The sequence below is a fragment of the Dendrobium catenatum genome, unplaced genomic scaffold (assembly GCF_001605985.2).
Source record: "Dendrobium catenatum unplaced genomic scaffold, ASM160598v2 fragScaff_scaffold_716, whole genome shotgun sequence".
Classification (NCBI taxonomy): Eukaryota; Viridiplantae; Streptophyta; class Magnoliopsida; order Asparagales; family Orchidaceae; genus Dendrobium; species Dendrobium catenatum.
In genome coordinates this window covers 14,130,929-14,150,183 of record NW_021319178.1, presented here as the reverse complement: position 1 = coordinate 14,150,183, position 19,255 = coordinate 14,130,929, and the positions used below count along the sequence as shown (strand labels likewise).

Here is a 19,255-nt window from a genome sequence, read left to right as displayed (position 1 = left end):
AAGGAAAATAAAAAATATCCTGCTGCTTCATGATATCATAATGTCAAGTGGCAAAGTCCAGATTTCAGCAAGAACACTGAAAAGATAAAACATTCTTGAATAAGATTCGACAATAATGAACATGAGATCAAAATGTTATATTTTAGGCAGAATCTTCAGCCTCTTCAGTTGTAAGGCTTCGTTTGGGATGTATTTCTGCTTTTTAGTACAAAAGATTTTTGTATTAAAAACTGTTTTAAAAAGCACTAAGAAAGCTGTCCCAAACAAAACATAAATCTCTTGAGAAAATTAAAACTACTTTCTAGATCATGATTCTTCGTCGCTATCATTGCCGAACACTGATGTAACCTTTACAGCTATCTTTGCCTTCTTAGCAGCAGTAGCAGCAGGGTTCTGGAGGGAAGTCAGTTGAGAGAAATAATTCAATCAGAACTCCGAAATTTTAAGTAAAATTATCTTAAATTAAGCAATTTACATAGGAATTTAACATAATTAATGAAATATTTCTACATCAAACTTTATCATGTGTATGTAGAATTTAACTAAAAAAAAAATCTCATTTTGGCTTCATTTGAGATGACTTTCTTTTCGCTTCTTAAAGCAATTTTCTAGTACAAAAATTTTAGGAAAATGCTTTAAGAAGCTGAAAGAAAGCTGTCCCAAACAAAGCCTAATTTAAGATGTTAAACCTATTATTCATAAACCACTTTGAATAACTTAAGTCAATCAACTCTCCTTCCTAATCCTTATACACTAATTTTCTGCTTATTTAAGACAAATTATAATATATACAACAATGTCATTCAATAGTGCGATTAAATTAATATTATCTCACTTAAACGTTGCAATGCTATTTAGAAACAATTAATAATTATTAAGACTTTTCTTTTTTGTTTTTAAAATGTCAAGATTGAGATAATCTACATAGTATCTAATTTGATTGTTCTTTAGATTCCCTCTACCTTAGACTACTAATGTTATCCGGACTATCTCATTGTGAAGAAATTATTCTGTGCAGACACCGGATCATTCGGAGACGAATGAGAGCGTGCCACGTCACCAGGTACACATCACAGGTACACAGCAAAAAAGTGATGTGGCTCGCTCTCATTCGTCTCCGAACGGTGTCTGGTGTCCACACGAAATAATTAATCCTCATTGTGAGAGAAAATGTAAAACCGAACATCTCATACTAACAAATAACAGAGCATTGCATCAATCAAAACATTAAACCAACAACCGCTTAGTCTATTTTTAATTACTGTATCTTCAATAGATATCATTCCAACCATCACTTTAATATAATCATTCATTAATTTAACTTTTCTTATTTTATACGATATCATAATGGCAATTCTATAAAATTTTCTTTAAATATCTATAATATCCTCTCATCACATAATACTTATGAGACAATTCTTCATTTTAACAACATAGCCTTAACTCTATAAATTATACCCACATTTTTCATATGATAAATAAAAACTTCTTAAATCTATCACACCATGATATCATTTTAATCACCTAATAATTCACTAGCATCCCAACATACACGTTATTATAAAGTAGCACATGGACCAAGTGGAAGCAAAACAGCTAAAAGCAGCAATTCACGTAAAGTATACAGTACAAGAAGATTAATAACTAGACATTTGAAAAGTCTTCAACCTCGGCATAAAATACTATCAAGACAAGATAACCTCATTGCCTGAATCCTTAGGAGGCCCTTCAAGGCAATATTGTGTAATAATGCATGCATAAGAAGCAAGGCTAATTATCTCATTCAAAGTACTAAGTTAGCCATGCAAGACTTGAATATTAATTTGGATATACTTCTATCAATTTTCAATATGATTTAATCTTTCATTGAGCATGTATGGAAAATGTGAAAATTTTCTGAAGGCCTATAGAAGCCCTCTTAAAAATTCACATAAAATGTAATTTGCAAGAAAAAAAAAACTATATAGTATTTTCTAGAATGAAGAACCTATGTATTAAACTATATCAAGTGATAGGCAACTTGCAACAAAAATCACAAAGATCCTCTCAAAACTCTTGGTCAAGAAACTTTTGACGCATTCAATGAATGATCAAATTACCTTTAAAATGCATGAAATTATCTATGCTGCTAGTTTTCACATTGCACAAAAGAATGGCGGACTTGGATCTTATTTTTGAAGCCATATAAAAAATATTTAGATGAGTGGAGAATGTTCATTTTCTTCCTAAGAGACGACAAGTTTATCCAATATATCAAGCTACCTGAGGTTTCAAATTGTTTCCAATACTCTCTACTCCATATCAACCTGAGACGAACTAAATCTACTATGAATCGATCCTATTAAAGTGATAAATATTTCAACAGTTTTCAACAAACTTAACAGCCATGAATATATCGTAATTATTGACAGCAATTAATATATCATAATTGTTGCACCCAAAATATAATGTTAATAACATTAAAGACAACCAAACAACTGATTTTCGTATACAACTCTACCCCCAAAATCCAACTTATGTTAGAAGAGGTAGGGATGGGTCAGGATTATGGTTTGCAAGGAAAGAATAACCCTTGATGAAAACTAATGATAGAGATATTGTTTCCTCCTGAATCATTGAAGCTGCAACCCTTGCCTACATTGAGGCAATGTCAAAGAAATCTTTGACTATGATGGCTTATTTAATTGCTTGAAGTTATAAAGCAAGTTCTGAAAAAAAGGCAGAGTTTACAATATCCCAGCATTTGGGTGAATACAACAACAACATCAAGCCTTTATCCCATACGTCGGGTCAGCAACATGGATCTTTTTTCTTCAAAGTGTCGTGTTAAGAGTCAAGTTCTCATTCAAATCTAATAAAAAAGTCATTTTCAATTCCTTCTACCAAGTCTTTTTAGATCTACCTCTATCTTTCTTAACATAGGTCAAATCTAATACATCTATTCTCCTCATCAGGTCATCAAAAGGGCGATGTTTTATGTCACCTAACTATCTAAGGCGACTCTCTTTAATCTTATATGTCATTGGAACTACTACAACCTTTTCACGTATATACTCATATCATATTGTCACTAAGAGTAAAGCAACTCATCCACCTGAGCATCCTCATCTCTGCAACACTTAATTTTATGCTTCTCTTTCAATGGCAAACATTTTGCACCATAAAGCATTGCAAGTCTTAGCGCCATCTTATATATATACTTTTTTTTATTAAGTTTGAGATGTACTTTTCTATCACACAACAGGTACGATGCATTCCTTCACTTCAACCATCCAACTTAAATTCTACTAATAATATGCCCATCAATGAACAATAGATCCAAGATATCTAAAACATGTATTTTTTTTAATGACTTGATCAATCAAAATCACATTCGCATGAATGTAATTAGAAATTGGCATATAGATTTTAAACTCTACTAACACCTTCAAATTCCCTACAAAAAGAGGATTTCAATTTCACATTTAAAATGAGTATAAGCAAATTCATCACTTTCTACAGCATACTTTCCATCTACAAGCATCCAAATGAGACCAATGAAAGATCTACACAATTAATTATTCATCCTCAACTTGGAATCACATTCTAGATATCATATGACATGTTTCGCCATATTGAAAGTCTCAATTGATTTATGTAGTTATATATATATATATATATATATATATCCCAAATGTTTCATTAATTGAAAGTAGTATATAAAGATGGTTACAAATGGAATTCTATGCATGAAGGTAGTGAATATTTAGTTTAAAAGTCACAAGTCGGAGTTAAACAAATAACCAAAATTTCTATTAGCTTGAAAAAATAAAAATATTAGAAAGACCATTGATAAAAAAGACGGTTGAAATCAATTTAAACATAGTTCTTTAAACTCTACCAGTTCTTAAGATATATTACAAGCCCATTGCAGGTCACAAATAACCTAGGGTTTAAAAAAAATTTAAAATTTTCCATAACGGAAAAGTTGAAATTATGGTTAGAAGATAAAGAGGCTTAGATTTAGAAAAAATATTCATTACATAATATCTAATTGTAATGGGACATCAATCAGTGAACATGATGGAGGACCAACGGAAACCTAAATGTGATAGATGAAGATATTCTAGATAGATCATTTCAAAGAATACAATAACAAAAACATCAGGCCTTTATCCTACTATATGAGGTCAACTACATGAATCCTTTTTCTCCATTATGCCATGTTAAAAGTTAAATTCTCATTTAAATCTAATAAAGAAATGTCATTTCTAATATTTTATAACCAAGCCTTTTTAACGTCTACCTCTACCTTTCTTAACATAAGTCAAATCTAATACATTTACTTTCCTAATCGGGTCATCGGAAGGCCATCGTTTTATGTGACCAAACCATCTAAGGCTACTCTCTCTAATCTTATCTTCCATTGGAGCTACTACATTTTCACGTATATGCTCATTTCATATCCTGTCTCTAAAGAGTAAAGCCGCTCATCCACCGAAGCATTCTCATCTCTACAACAATTAACTTAAAATTATGCTTCACTTTTAATGGCCAACATTCTGCACTATAAAGCATTGCAAGTCTAAGTTCTATCCTATAGAATTTTTTCTTAAATTTGAGGGAGATTTTTCTATCACACAACATGCCTGATGCATTCCTCCACTTTAACCATCCAACTTGAATTCTACTAATAATATCCCCATCTATTTAACCATCACTGTGAATGATAGATCCAAGTTATCTAAAACGTGTACTCTCATTAATGACTTGATCACCCAAAGTCACAATCTCCCAACAAGAACTATTATTACTAAAATACATTCAATGTATTCATTTTTAGATCTATTCAAACAAAAGTCTTTAGACTCTAAGGTTGACCTCCATAATTCAAGTTTACCTTCAACTTCCTCCCTAATTTTATCAACAAGAAAAATATCATCAGCAAAAAGTATACACCAGGGTACAACCTCTTGCAAATGTCTAGTGAGAACATCCATGACTAAAGCGAAAAGATATGAGCTTAAGGCTAATCCTTGATGTAATCCAACTGAAATAGGAAAATATTTGGTCAAACCACCTTGTGTTGAACATAAGTAACAGCTCATGCATACATATCCTTAATAATATAAGCATTATTAACCAATTGCTTTTCTAGAACTCTCCACAGCACATCTCTTGGAACTTTATCATATACTTTCTCTAAATCAATAAATATCATATGTAGATCCTCCTCATTCTCTCTATACTTCTCCATCAAATCTCTCAATAAATGTATATCTTCCATAGTTGACTTACCCGACATGAATCCAAATTAATTTAGAAACATTAGTATCACCCCGCAACCTATGCTCCATAACTCTCCCATGGATCATTTCAAAGAATCTGATAAAAATAATTATTCAAATTTTAGAAACAAAAAAATCACTCCAACTAAGTTAAGTGAAGCAAAAAAGAGCAGAACTAGGATGGCTGAATGAGAAACTAGGAACAATAGAATACATAATGACTATATTATAGAGAGTGGGAATAAGACTTGAATGAAGCTTAGTTTACACAGTAACTTGAGGTGATTTAGCTATAAATTAGAGTAGAAAATGCACCAATAAGATGAGAATAAAGAATTAACATAGAAAACAAATGGATTTAAAGTAGACCAAAGGTAAAATGGTTCAGAGTTGCAAGAAAATTTAAGCATGGTAGAGTTATCACCCACTACTAAATGGAAATGAAAAAGATATATAAAGCTGATTCTAAATAGTAGGGATAAGATTCATGATGAGAAAGAATAAGCCTATCCATCTAGAGCCACAAATAATGCCCTATTTGCATTCAGGATGATGGATTATGCCATGTGAACAACCAAATTAGTTTTTGGAAATTAATTAAAGCATGCTGCAATTTTTTTCACATCATTGAATCATCATTATTAGCATTATATTTATCCCAGGTATTCGGAGTTTGGATGTTGTGAATCCTCCTCCTACTCCTTTTCTTGTTAAGTGCATCATCATCATCATCATCATCATCATCATCATCAACACCTCAAATGAAAACAACAAGAAAGTATGAAAGATTCATAAGGCCAACCGAAATAGTTGTGGTATTCAAGGGATCAAATGTATTTTACACGACTTCTAGTCATATAATTTTTGGTATATTTCATTTCCTTCAAGATCCTTCAATATTAATATTATCTATCAATATTACTGATGGAAATTACATGCCCTACATGCTTAAATCACCTTAGTCTATTTTCTACTATCTTATTCCCATATTGTCACAAATATAAAAACTATAATAAGCATAAAACAGTTTAATATGACCTGCTGATGTGGAAAGTTGAACAGGTTTTTCTTTAATTTCGTAAGTAATAGAAATGAGAGATTCTGCATCCTCAATTCTAATCTCTAATAGGTTGATAACTCAGAACTACAACAACAACAACAACATCAAGCCTTTATCCCACTACATGGGGTCGGCTGCATGAATCTTTTTTCTCCATTGTGTCCTATTAAAAGTCAAATTCTCGTTAAAATTTAATAAAGAAATATCATTTCTAATATTTTTTAACCAAGCCTTTTTAGGTCTGCCACTACCTTTCTTAACATAAGTCAAATCTAATACCTCTACTTTCCTAACCGGGTCATCGGAAAAAAAAGAGAGAATAATTTTTATTTCTGAGCGAAACAAAAAACTAACAGAAGAAGGAAGCATAATAGAGACATAATAAACTACATCCTTAATGACCTTAGTAGATCCAAGCTTTGAAGTGAACCCAAACTTCAAGGTCTGTCTTTGATCATTAACTGGAGTTGCATTTCCTCCCTTGCTTGAATCAGTTGGGACCTCACTCTGTTCTTGAAGCTGCTCATGCTGTCTTCTGCGAGCATCTGCCCTGCAGAGACGTATAATCTTTGTTAAAATGTACCCAATTATACCACTAAATGTCATAACAGCTTAGAGCTTGCTTATAATTGCAAAATATAAGTAAAAAAATACCGTAATGGTAAACGTACATTTGAGCAGCAAACTTGGCCACCTCTTTTTCTTGACGCAATTGCTCCTTTTTTTGCCTATCATCGCGACTGCTGCTAGCACGCATATCTCTCATTTCCTTAAACCGCTGTGATGGAAGAAAATATTAAGAAAGGAAAATCATGAGTTTGATTGCATAAGGATTGCTTCTTGTTTTCTCAAAAAGTATGGACATTGAAAAGAACCGCGATTCCCTAACTGCGTCAATAGAATACAATCTGTATAATGATACAAGAAATTCCATTGGAAGATAATTTAACTTCAAAATGATAAAAAATGGTAGTTAGTTTAAATGTTCAATGGATCACTTGCGCCCCTAGAACAAAGGGACAAAAATGAAGCAGAGAAGGAGCCCGGTCAACAGCCATAGATGGAGAGAAATGCACGGCAACTTTCAAAAAGTGAGGTGTTTATCCTGGCGTTTAGTTTACCATTACATAAGCTCCATAAATTTGATAGGAAGCACTTGTAGATTTCAAATATTTCCTATCAATCTTCAGAAAACAATGAAAATCCTCCACAAGAATCCACACAAAACCAAGAAAACAGTAGAAAATTTTTATTATTTGATGAACGAGAAATGGAAAATAACAAGATACAATTGATCCTCAATTCTAGAGGAGGATTGATCTCTCCCAAATCTCTAGATGCCGCTAGAGCCCAAAGAAAACCTAAATCTAGGAGATCTCAAATTTCAGCCAATTTCAAGATGCCCTAACCCTAGAAAAACAAACTATTTAATGCATATAATTCAAAAGGAATTCTCTAAACAACCCCTACTTTGAAATTTCCCTCCAAACTCCCTCCAAAAACCTTCCTAAACAGCTCACAAGTGAACTAGCGGTCAGCTCATGCGTACAGGAGGCGAAAATCTCCGCCAGTTTTGCGTAAGCCGGTCCCGTCGGACCGGTCCGAGACCGGCTGGACCAGTCCAGGACCAGCTGGACCAGTCTAACAAAATTTTCTAGATTATTGGTTGAAGGGATCAATAAATTTCAATTATCTGTTTTTAAAAATATAAAAGGAAAAAAAAAAGAACTTTTTGGAAATTAAAGATATTGCATTTCCCTCAAGTGAGAGAGGATACACACCTTTCTATGGTTGTGGTCATATGAACTCAGATGTGCTTCAAATTCCACCGCCAACTTATACTGCTTGTTGCAGAGATTGCAAAAGAACACCTTCTTTATTTCCTTCACTTCGGTTTGGATTTTTTGCTCACGCTCTGCTATAACCTGGATTGTCATCATTTGCACGAAGCAGGCAGTAGAAGCCACCAGATAATAAAAATTGCACGAAAAGCTCAAGACCTTCGAAAGTTGATGTTGGCTTACACATCATTCCCGTCAAAAGATATGCTATATGCTGCCTACTACTAGATTTAAGTTTCAAAAGTCAAGCCAGAACATCAATGCAGATGATATGAATTGTAAGGTAATCAGTCTTCAAAGACATACCTCACGCTTCTTAGCAAGCTCCTCAGTCTCCTCAAGTTCAACTTCCAGTCTCCTCCTCTGGACATTCTCTTCAGCTGTAAAAAAGTCATCTTGTTCCTGTTTCCCCACACCTAATTTTGGATCCCGGATGCCTGCTTTTATTGGTTCAACTATGCCTACAATCCACATGAAATTGGTATAATCGATCAAATATATGATAGAACATAAAAAAGTGTATAGTATATTGAGTTCAATTATGTGTAAAACAGATAAGAAAGCATCTAAAAGACAGGAAACAAATAAGCAAAACACATAAATGGGCCATTGGAAGAATAAATTAAGGAAAAATCATACTGGAGTACATTATAAAGCTAATGATTCTCAAATGCAAACAAAGGAGAGATGTCATTTCATAGCATTTGCAAAAAGGTCTACCCAAAACAACTTAACAAATTAAGAAACCAAATAAAAACAATGGATAAACTAAATCAATTAATCAATATTGTCAGATATAATATTATCACAACCATCTGCTATATTACAATCGTCTTCTTTAAGATAAACCTTCAATGAAATTAAGCCTCTTTGAATGAAAACAATTGCAGATATGACTATTCTCATAGAAAAAAATAATAATAATAACAATAAAATATTACTATTCTCATAATAAATAGATATATTCATATAAAAAACCCTCAATTGCGTAACTTTCACAACTTAAATTTATCTCAACGCCTTTGAAATATTAATAATTCCATTTTCAACATAAAATAGTAGCTTAACTCATTCAACACTGATAAAAAATAGCAACTTAATTTATTAAAATATAATATTTTAATAAATAAAGCTGCTTAATTTATATCATCAGTGCATTATAAAGCTAATGCTGATGATGGGGATGACTTTGAGTACATTGTAAGAATATGCACAAAAAATTTACAGAACCAAATAGCACAATGGAGGAACTAAATATATATTTTCAGATATAATATTATTACAATCAGTTCATGTAAAGAAAATTTTTCAAAGAAATGATACCTCTTTGTATGAAAATAAATGCAGATATGACTAGGGGTGTCAAAATTGGGTTTCAGGTCGGGTTCAGGTCGAACCCGACATTGACCCGCCGCTGGTTGACACAACTTGAACCCAACCCAGAGCCCCGACCCATCGTGTTTTCGGGTTGACCCGACCCGACCCAACACAAAACGCCGAAGCCAACAGGAAGGAATGTTGTTGAAACTTGAAGGAGGCGAGCTATCATGACTTCCGAGCCGACAAGTAGGAACGTCATTGAAGGAGGTGAGCTCTCGTGACTTTCGAGCCGACGTGAAGGAACGTCGTCGAAGGAGGCGAGTTGTTCGCCTATTTGTGGATTTCGAGGCAACGACAAAGGAATGTTGTTGAAGGAGGCAAGTTGTTCGTGACTTTCAAACTGATAGGAAGTGATGTGAAGTTATGTCGTCGAAGGAAGGTTGCTCACTTGCTCGACTCGCTCCGTCGTGGGTCGCTGAGCGGGGACTGCGGAAGAGGAAAAGCAAACCCAATGCTTGCAGCACCTTGCGAGCAGAGTTGCCGAACCAGCTTAGCAGGTTGATCCGAGTCAACTCCGGGTTAGCGAGTTGACTCGGACCCGACTCGTTTTTTCAAACGGGTCAAATCCTGGAACCCAAACCCAACCCATTTGCAAAACGGGCTGACCCTAACCCATAATTTTTGAGTCGGATTCGGGTCATGTTTTCGGGGCATGTCAAATATTGACACACCCCTAGATATGACCATCCACATAGAATTTTACTAAATAGCTATATTCTTACATAAAACTCTCCATAACATACGTTTCCTAACTTAAATTTATCTTAAGAACTTCTCAAATGTTAATATTTTCATTTTCAACAAAAGATAACAGCTTATTTCATCCAAGGTTTATCAAAAGAATAGCAACATAATTTATTAAAAATAAAATACTTCAGAAACTAGTCAAATAAGAATTTTTTAGCAAAAAGGTGTAAAAGGGCAGAGGATAATAAATGACAATTACATGTAAATAACCTACAAAAAAAATTCTGACAAAAATAAAATTTAAAGCAACCTCATATTAAAAAAATTCCATGGCAAAAAGCAGACCAAAGCTACTGAAATATCAGAAAAGAAAATAGGAAATAACAAATAACAAAAATTAGCATACCTTGCTCATCTTTGCCAAGGCCCTTGCCTTTCCATCCCATCTTCTGTAGAAGCCTATAACCTATGTTCGATGATGTGAGTTGTGTATCCAGGGATGCTTGCTCAAGGTCATCTATTATAAGGTTCTCCACAGGTCTGTGATTGATTGGCAAACGAAAATCTTCAACTGAATCTTTAACAGAGAAATCTAGATGTGCCTATAATATGAATACAAAATCAGACACAATTCACTTTAGTAATCAATACACACATATTAGCATCAAAGGCAAACAAGCTGACCACTGGCATACACGAAGACAGTAAAACTCAAGGCAAAAAAATTACCCTCAGCTAAAGCATAACGCAATACCTCTGCTAAAGGAATAGTTACCTCCTCCCCTTCTCTTTGTTGTCCTACTTGTCTGAATGGCCCTCCTGTTAGCTTAAATCTTTGACCATCCATTCAAATAAACTAAACGAGATAAACAATAAAAAACAATATATTAGAGGTAGACCTAAACAAAGATGCAACAAAAGGTGACAGGTAAAAAAAACATAATACAAAATAGAAACCATTACCATCCAGACACCCTACTAAACACTGCATTGACTTTGAAAAAGGTTTAAACAATAGACATCTTTCGCCAATAGACATCTTTCGCATTATAAACGGCCCATAAGACCATGAATCATAATATTAAGAACGGAAAATTCAAACAAAAAGTGTCAATCCCAAGAAGAGATCAATCAATAAGGTCAATCGGACATATCCTTTGGATATAAAGCTTATATGGCTCAACCAACTAAATCTAACTCAAACGAATGTTTGAGGAGAGCTAACAAGGTTAAAATCTTCAAGGACGTTCATCAGGCAATCTATTTAGTATAGAAACCTATAGGGTAAAATCATTTGTCCACGTATAATGATTAATTTAGAGAATGATTAGTTGAACAGTATGATAGCCATGAGACTAATTGATGGGGACATCGGATCATGAAAAGTTTATCAAAGACAGGGGCGACGATCTACAGCTACGATCGTGCCTCTTTGTTTTTGATCTATTTTATGTATTTGATTTATTATTGGTCTTTTTTTCTTTTCTACCCTCACTTGAGGGCTTTGTCTTATGTATGCCCTAGGGACAATAGTGTCTTTGTTATTTCCCTTCATGTATTTAACTATTTAAAGCCACCCACTTCCTTGGGAGAGGTTAATGAATGAATATTATGAAAATTCTTGCACTTGTGTGTTTTGAGAGGGTTTGAGAGTTCTTGGAGAGAGCTTTGGAGAAATCCCTAGTAAGGGATTATGGATCACCCACCACCTTGGAGACGGCCGAGTTCGTGGTTTGTTTTATCGTTCTTTTTTGTTCTTTCAATCTCCTTTCGCCCTAGCCGTCAGATTCCCTAGCTACCTCACACCTCACCCGCAGGCTCTCCACTCTACAACAAGCCCTCCTCCGGCCAACATCCCTTTCCCCACCCCATCTAGCCGCCGGCCACTCAAGGAGGCTCTTCCCTTGTTTGGTTAATTCATTCAATTCCCACCCCCACCTAACCCTAACCCTAACCTTAGTCCAAGCCGCCAGCCATCCCTCCCAATTTCCTTTGCCTCCAAATTTCAAAACCCTTTCATTACTTTCCTTTTCCATCAAACTTAATTTGGAAAGTCTTGATTTCAATTTGTTTAATCTAATTTGAATTTTGAAAACTTTTCAAATTTATAATCTTATTTTAGGAAAGTTTTAAAATTAAATCTTATTTGAATTCAAATCAAATTAGATTTAATTAAATCCCTCCTAACTTCAAGTTCCAAAACTAGAAACCCAACTCCCTTCCACGATTCCCTCCCTCATCTTGCACCCGCCGGCCCCCTCTACCTCCAATTTCCTTGATTTCATCCCAAATCTACTCTCCAATTAATCCCCTAAGCCTTCTTAGCCTTAGACTCCTCCCCCAAACCTTCATCTTCATGGTTTACCTCTGTTTCCTGAAGCTGTGATGTGCTGTCCTGATCTCTGTAAAAGATACGTCTGCTGTCCAAGAAGTCCAGCCCACTCCACCCCTGTCCAGAGGAATATCGGTTGCTGTCCAGAACAGATTTCTGCATTCTGGACAGATTCTACCTGCTGTCCTGAAGTTTAGACACAGTAAACTACTGTCCTGCATATCCATAATCGACTTCCTGCTGTACTGAGCGTTCCCAACCCCAGCCCAGCTGCTCCAGCCAAAGAATTTCACTGTCCAGGAGTCTCAACCTCGGGTAATTACTACTTCCTCCCCACCGAATCAATACTTCTTTAAGACTCACTTTAGTTTGTGGAAATTGATCAAGTCATGCAAATTGTTTTAACTTAACCACCAAGCCTAGTAATCGTAGGGAGTTGATTAATGGACTTGTTTCATATTGACTATTCTTATTGTTAATCCAGGGATTTTAGTTGAACATCTTCCATGCAAATGTTGCTTGATTAATTGATTATTGTGGTGACTCTAATTCTAGCTACGCGACTTGGCCTAAACTTGTTTGACCGCTCATTGTGTTTTATTTTGTTGTTTAAATCCAACATAAAGTTATAATCAACTTGCTCTTGGAATAGAGGCGTGCAAGATCCTCATTTCCATTATCTTTTAAATTACGTCCTGCACACTAATTCCTATCTTTTGAAGTCCTATCTCATGAAATTAAAGCAAGACTTAGAAACAAATTGTTCTCCCCATGATTGTCGCTCTATATCATATCAATGCTGGTGTGAGTTCCAGGCATGAGTTCCACCTTTCATCCTCATTTAATGCAATCAATTTAATGACTTCAAAGTTCAAACCAGTCTATAAACATAGCCATCGCTACCATTTCAAATCTAGAAATTATAATGCGTGTGCTTAGAAAATTGTTAGGCCGGTACAACCTGAACCGGCCCAACCGTCCCAAAGATCGGCTCAGCTCTACAAGAGGCGAACAAGTGCCGCCTCCCTTTCTTCTTGCCGCCCAAACTAGTGGGCCCCACTAGGAGAAAATTATGGAAAGAGGGTTGAGGGGCTAGGGTGAGAGGGAATTTTTTAATTAAGGATGTTTGAATTAGGGAATTAATGTATTAATAGTATGGCTTGTTTAAGGTTAGGATTATGCATGATTTAAGTTGTTCTCTTGGAGTCTCCTTGGTGTCTTGGGCTCTAGATTCACAATCTAGAGATTTGGGAGAGACGATCCTCCTCTCGAATTGAGAATCAATTGTATCTAGCTTGGAGTTTGTTTATTTTGATTCTTCTATAGCAATCTATCGCTCTTGAATTGATTTCATCCAGATTTTTCTTGCTTTCTCGATGTTTTGGGCCAATTATTGCTAGGGTTGCTTGCGGACTCAAGTATTTCCTCTTGGATTACTTGCGAACTCAAGTATTTCCTATCAAAAACATCTAAGACCCGATTTGAGACCAACAAGTTCTGCCATATTACCAGTAGTACCAATCTTCTTGCAAGTTATCCTATTATAATCTATATGCGATAAGGACCAAAATTAGGGTTGTAAAGGAACCATGCTTTAGTTTCTCTCTAAGTCTTGTAGTTGTGCAAAGGCTTTCCCTAAGTTGCAAATAGACTTTCCATATCATGCTAAAAAGGCACGATATGATAGGATTGATTGAGGATCTTAATGAGAACAACTTGACGATAGACTTTCCATCTCACAAGATCCCATCTACTATTAACACAAGGTTTTGACAGGGATGTCCCTGTACTCTCTTAAATAAACAGATATAAAGCTTCAATGATAAAATGGAGATGACAGGGATGTCCCTGTACTCTCTTAAATAAACAGATATAAAGCTTCAATGATAAAATGGAGACTACGCGAAATTATGAGCTATCTAAAAAGCTATGAAAAGTTATTCAAAAGGACAAAGTAACTCTTTGTTGAAAATCAACGAATCTATCAAGCTAAACTTCCAAAGATCACCATGCAAACAATACACAAGGTAGACACATTCAATGTGGCAGTGACTTGAGCCTTCTGTTGGTAAATTTACCTCTTTTTTCTCAGAGCGGCTAAAAATAATCGGTATTAGCTAATCGCAAGGATCAATTTTGAAAATAAAATGTTAAGCATCAGACAATTATTTGAATCTTATATGTCAAGAACATTCCTAGCTAGCCTACTCTTCATTGCTTTAGTTTAGGTGTTACCACTATCTAAACCATCTGCAATAAGGCCTGAAGAGCTTAACAACAACCACCAATCTTTCAAGTTTATCCTACACTAACTCCAAGAAAAAATAAACATTCTAGATATATCATGGACGAAGTGCTAAAAAAATGAAAAAAGGAGGCAATTCTCCCCACTCTTACCCCATAATTAACCAAAAACTCAACATCGCCAAGGGGAAAACAGTTTCATAAATGAAAGATACTACACTTCTTCTGAATCCGTAAATCTGATAAGAATATATAAATACTAAAGAAAATTTGCCTCCTCCAGACTCCGATCTCTGGTGCACAAGATTAACATAAACCAGCTATCACAACAGAATCAGAAAAATGTCACTATCGTCTACTCCATTAACCTAAAGCTAAAAATCTGCTTTTTCCGGATAAATCATGCAAGAACAACAAACAAATACATCATATTCTAGCAAAAGAAGATCACTTGTATAGAAAGCGTGCCGCGATCAAACCATAAAAATCAATTCAAACCCTCCAACTCACCTCTGCCGCGTCTAATCCGCGAGATCAACGGAGATATATAGATACAAAATGAAGGTAAGCACCACCGGGTGAAAAGGAAGCCGCCGCTCGTGCCTCCGAAGCAAGCCGGGATCGCTGGCGATGAAAGGGTTCGGAAGGATGACCTCAGCCTATGTTTGCGCTTAGATTTTTCTAATAATAGAAGCTGCCGAGAAAAAGGGGGACTTTGGGATAGATTTGTAACAATTTTTAGGGTAAGATGTTGTTGATTTGTAGAGAAATTATTCTATATAGAGTCTATCATAGATCAATCAGAATGTGTCACGTCATATGATATCTAGACGTGATACTGAGTAATATTAATTGAGGTTCCGAACAAATAGGTGACGTGGCACATTCTAATTGGTCTCCGGATGACGCTTGACGTCCGCACAGAATAATTAATCTGATTTATGAAACATGAAGTATCATAACTTTTTAAAAGAAGATTTACTTGTATTGCATCTAAGATTTAATTATTTACATATATAATATCTAAAATTAATAATATACACTCCTCGTGTCCTAAAACTCTTATTCTATGTCATCTCGCACTTCGTTCCTTCTCTGTAACATGTGCGCGTACCAGCACCCATTCATTCACAGGTAGGGGTGTCAATTTCAGGTCACGGGTCGAGTTCGGGTCGAACCCGAAACTGACCGGCACTATTCGGGTCAACCCGAACCAGACCATTTTTTAAAAACGAGTCAATTTTCCTGACCCGAACCCGACCCGCTTTTGGTCCGGGTCAACCTGACACGACCGAATGACCCGTTTCCAAAAAAAGCTAGTTTTCGGGTCAAAAAACAGGTCTATCTCCTCTTTTCCGGGTAAAAAATGGGTCTATTTTTTTTCGGGTCAACAACGGGTCAATCTCGGGTTGCCGGGTCAAAATTGGGGTTTTGGGTCAAAAATGATCAATTTCGGGTCAAATGGTTAACCCGACCCAATTTTTGAAACGGGTCAAAATGTTGAACCCTACCCGTTTCGGGTTCGGGTTAACTCTAACGCGAAATTTTCGGGTCTGGTTTTCAGGTCGTGTCAAATATTGACACCCTTATTCCCAGGTTTGCCTCATTTGTCTGTTCTTTGCTAATCTTCTGCGTGAAAATGCCCTCTAATATTTTATAATTAAATGATATTATAATGACTTAAAGTGAAATAACTTTTTTAAATTATTTTTTAAAAAGTTTAGCTTATTTTACTTATTGGATTTCATAGTCACATTAAAGAAGTCAAGGAGAGGTTGAGGCTAACTCTTGAACTCCTAAATTTAGTGCAATCTTTCATCGCCCTCTCATTTTTTTTTAGTTTGTTTTGAAATAAGAGACTCTAGAGCAAAGTAGCACTACATTTGAAATAATAGTTTATTCGAAGTGGACGACAATAAATGTGGGTCATGCATCTGTTGGGTTGGTTGCTGGTAGACTCACTAAGGGATTAGTGGACATCGTCAAACACGTCACAAGATGACGTGGTAGCGGGCCGATACCCCCGTTCCAAAAAAAAAAAAATCACTAGTTATTATTTAAGTATAAAATAACCCTTCTATTATATTTTTTAAGGATAAACGAGTAATTTTATTATGAAATTAATTAAATTTAATGAAAAAAAAAAAACCTTGTGTGTTTGTCTATATATAATAATAATAATAATAATAATAATAAGCTATATTAATTAGTTAATTTCATTAAGCACAAATGATGCCTTTCATCATAACCATAAATAGTTATTGATATAATATAGTAGACATGAATTGTATAGAATAAATATTGTGAAGGAAATTATAAGAGACTTGTGACACGAAAGCTATCTTTTATAGATCATTTGCTTTATGTTTGATTGTTCCTCATTGATAGGAGAACACCATAGGTCAAAAAGTACAGCAAGAAACTTTGTTCAATTGTTGGGAGTTAGATGATATGTCGATGATGTGCATAAGCTTATGTAGATGATGGCGTATATCAATGCTATTAGCGACGATGGGCGGCAAATTCTATGGGCGTTGTTGTAGTTGGATGAAATTGCCAATGAGACTATAGTTGGGTGATAGTGGTTAGTATATCGTAGTTGGATGATCATAATTTGGGGGATTGTAATTGGGAGACAATTGTTCAAGGGTCGCAGTTGGATGAGATAACCATAGTTAATGATTGGAGGGCAAAGGTTTAGAGGCGGTTGTCAAACATCAGTGGACATGTGTTAGTGATATGTCAGTCATGGTCCAATTGCACCATTGGGATAATGATGATTTGATGGAGCTCTGGAAATATTCAAGTCTTTGAGCTCTCTTAAATCTCAAGCCAATGATTCACCTCGTACATCGAATGTAGATCTCTTTATAATTTTGGAGAGTGTAAACCAAAAACACTCCATGCATTGCTTCCATTGATAACTTATCATTCTTTTAGCATTTAAGTTCCTTAATGATGTCAGAATTAAACTACATTAGACTCATTAGATTGATTCGTGACATTCGTTGAGATGCTTGATTTGACTATCAACTCGCAAGATTTGATAACCACTTTCTGATTCAATTAATATCCCAAAATATTCAGTTACGTTTCAAGTGCTTGATCGAAGCTCGTTCGAACTCAAATCGGATCACTCTTGCTGTCAGCGGGTTCGTCTCATCAATACGTCCATTTTAACTGCGAGTTCACTCAAAATCAAAATTCATTTGATATTATTTTTTGTTTTAAAAAAATTAATTTGAATATATGTAAAAATTCATGCTCTATTAAATCAAAAATTGATGACATGTCATTCATAAATTTGATCAATGATGTATACCATTTGAATGAGATCTCCCAACAAAGCACATGCATTTGAATCATTAAAATACAAACTGAATAAATATGAGAATCATATTTTGTACGTGCTCCCTCACATGCTCCCAGCCACGTGCTGTGTCAGCCACCTCCCATAGCCCCTCTGCGCAGCATCACATGCATGGCCCCCTCTCCCCCATCACACCACCAACCCATCCTAAAAAACCAAATTATTTTTTTTATTATTATTATTATTTTGAACATTGAGTGAATTTTAATCATAATTATTGAAATTTAATAATTAATGTGCATCATTATGAAATCATGAAGCCAAGAACAACAACATCAAGCCTTTATCACACTGCGTGAGGTCGGCTACATGAATCCTTTTTCTTTGTTTTGTCTTGTTAAGAGTTAAATTCTCATTTCTAATGTTTTCTAACCAAGTCTATTTGGATCCATCTCTACATGTCTTAACATAAGCCAAATCTAATACATCTACTCTCCTAATCGGGTTATCGAAAGGTCGTCGTTGTTTTAGAGTTTAGGTCATCTAAGACGACTCTCTCTGATAATCTTTTCCTCTACTGGAGTTACTCCAACATTTTCATGTATATGCTCATTTCTTATCGTGTCTCTAAGAGTAAAGCCATTCATCCACCTGAGCATCATCATTTCTGCAACACTTAATTTAATATTATGCTTCTCTTTTAATGACCAATATTTTGCGTCATAAAGCATTGCAGGTATCACCACAATCTTATAGAATTTTTTCTTGAGTTTGAGGGGGACTTTTCTATCACACAATAAGTCTGATGAATTACTCTACTTCAACCGTCTAATTTGAATTCTACTAATTATAATATGAAATGAAGCCATGCAAAAAAATATATATGTATATATTCAATAGTACTCTTAAACACGTACATCTTAGGGTTTGTTTGAGATAGCTTTTTTGTTATTTTATTTTTCAAATCGTTGCCATAATTTTGCCTGGCTAGGATTTCCTCGTTGTTTTTAAGAAATTTTTTTGATAAGAAGCAATTTTTTATTTTACAAATAGCTACTGCCAGTCCAAAAGAATCTTTACATGGTCTTCCATTATATCTATAAAAGTAGATAAATTTATTTCGAGATGTGTGAA

The 19,255-nt window shown here is 35.0% G+C and overlaps 1 protein-coding gene across 5 annotated transcripts; it reads right to left on the bottom strand.

Annotated features, from left to right (window-relative positions):
* On the bottom strand, window positions 1-15,517 carry LOC110092243 (G patch domain-containing protein 8). 5 transcript variants are annotated; one of them, XM_028696106.1, is made up of 8 exons: window positions 15,322-15,517; window positions 10,990-11,091; window positions 10,642-10,837; window positions 8,475-8,629; window positions 8,109-8,327; window positions 6,982-7,105; window positions 6,730-6,872; window positions 1-393 (listed from the first exon to the last, which is right to left on the bottom strand). In XM_028696106.1, exons 2-8 carry the CDS (start codon window positions 11,080-11,082, stop codon window positions 307-309), a joined length of 1,017 nt encoding a protein of 338 aa, XP_028551939.1. In that variant the 5' UTR covers window positions 11,083-11,091; window positions 15,322-15,517; the 3' UTR covers window positions 1-306. The 5 variants fall into 5 exon arrangements, with proteins under 5 accessions (XP_028551939.1, XP_028551941.1, XP_028551940.1 ...); XM_028696108.1 differs by having other exon boundaries at window positions 11,011-11,091; XM_028696107.1 differs by having other exon boundaries at window positions 6,730-6,877; window positions 6,999-7,105; window positions 15,322-15,516.
* Between the last annotated feature and the right edge of the window lie 3,738 nt (window positions 15,518-19,255).

Bases quoted from the DNA above. Each gene is read 5' to 3' on its own strand.
- LOC110092243 (XM_028696106.1), bottom strand. From the start codon at position 11,082: ATGGATGGTCAAAGATTTAAGCTAACAGGAGGGCCATTCAGACAAGTA. The intron at 10,838-10,989 runs GTATTGCGTTAT...TTCATATTATAG, and splicing joins TAACTATTCCTTTAGCAGAG to GCACATCTAGATTTCTCTGT. The intron at 7,106-8,108 runs GTGTGTATCCTC...CTTCCATCACAG, and splicing joins ATGACCACAACCATAGAAAG to CGGTTTAAGGAAATGAGAGA.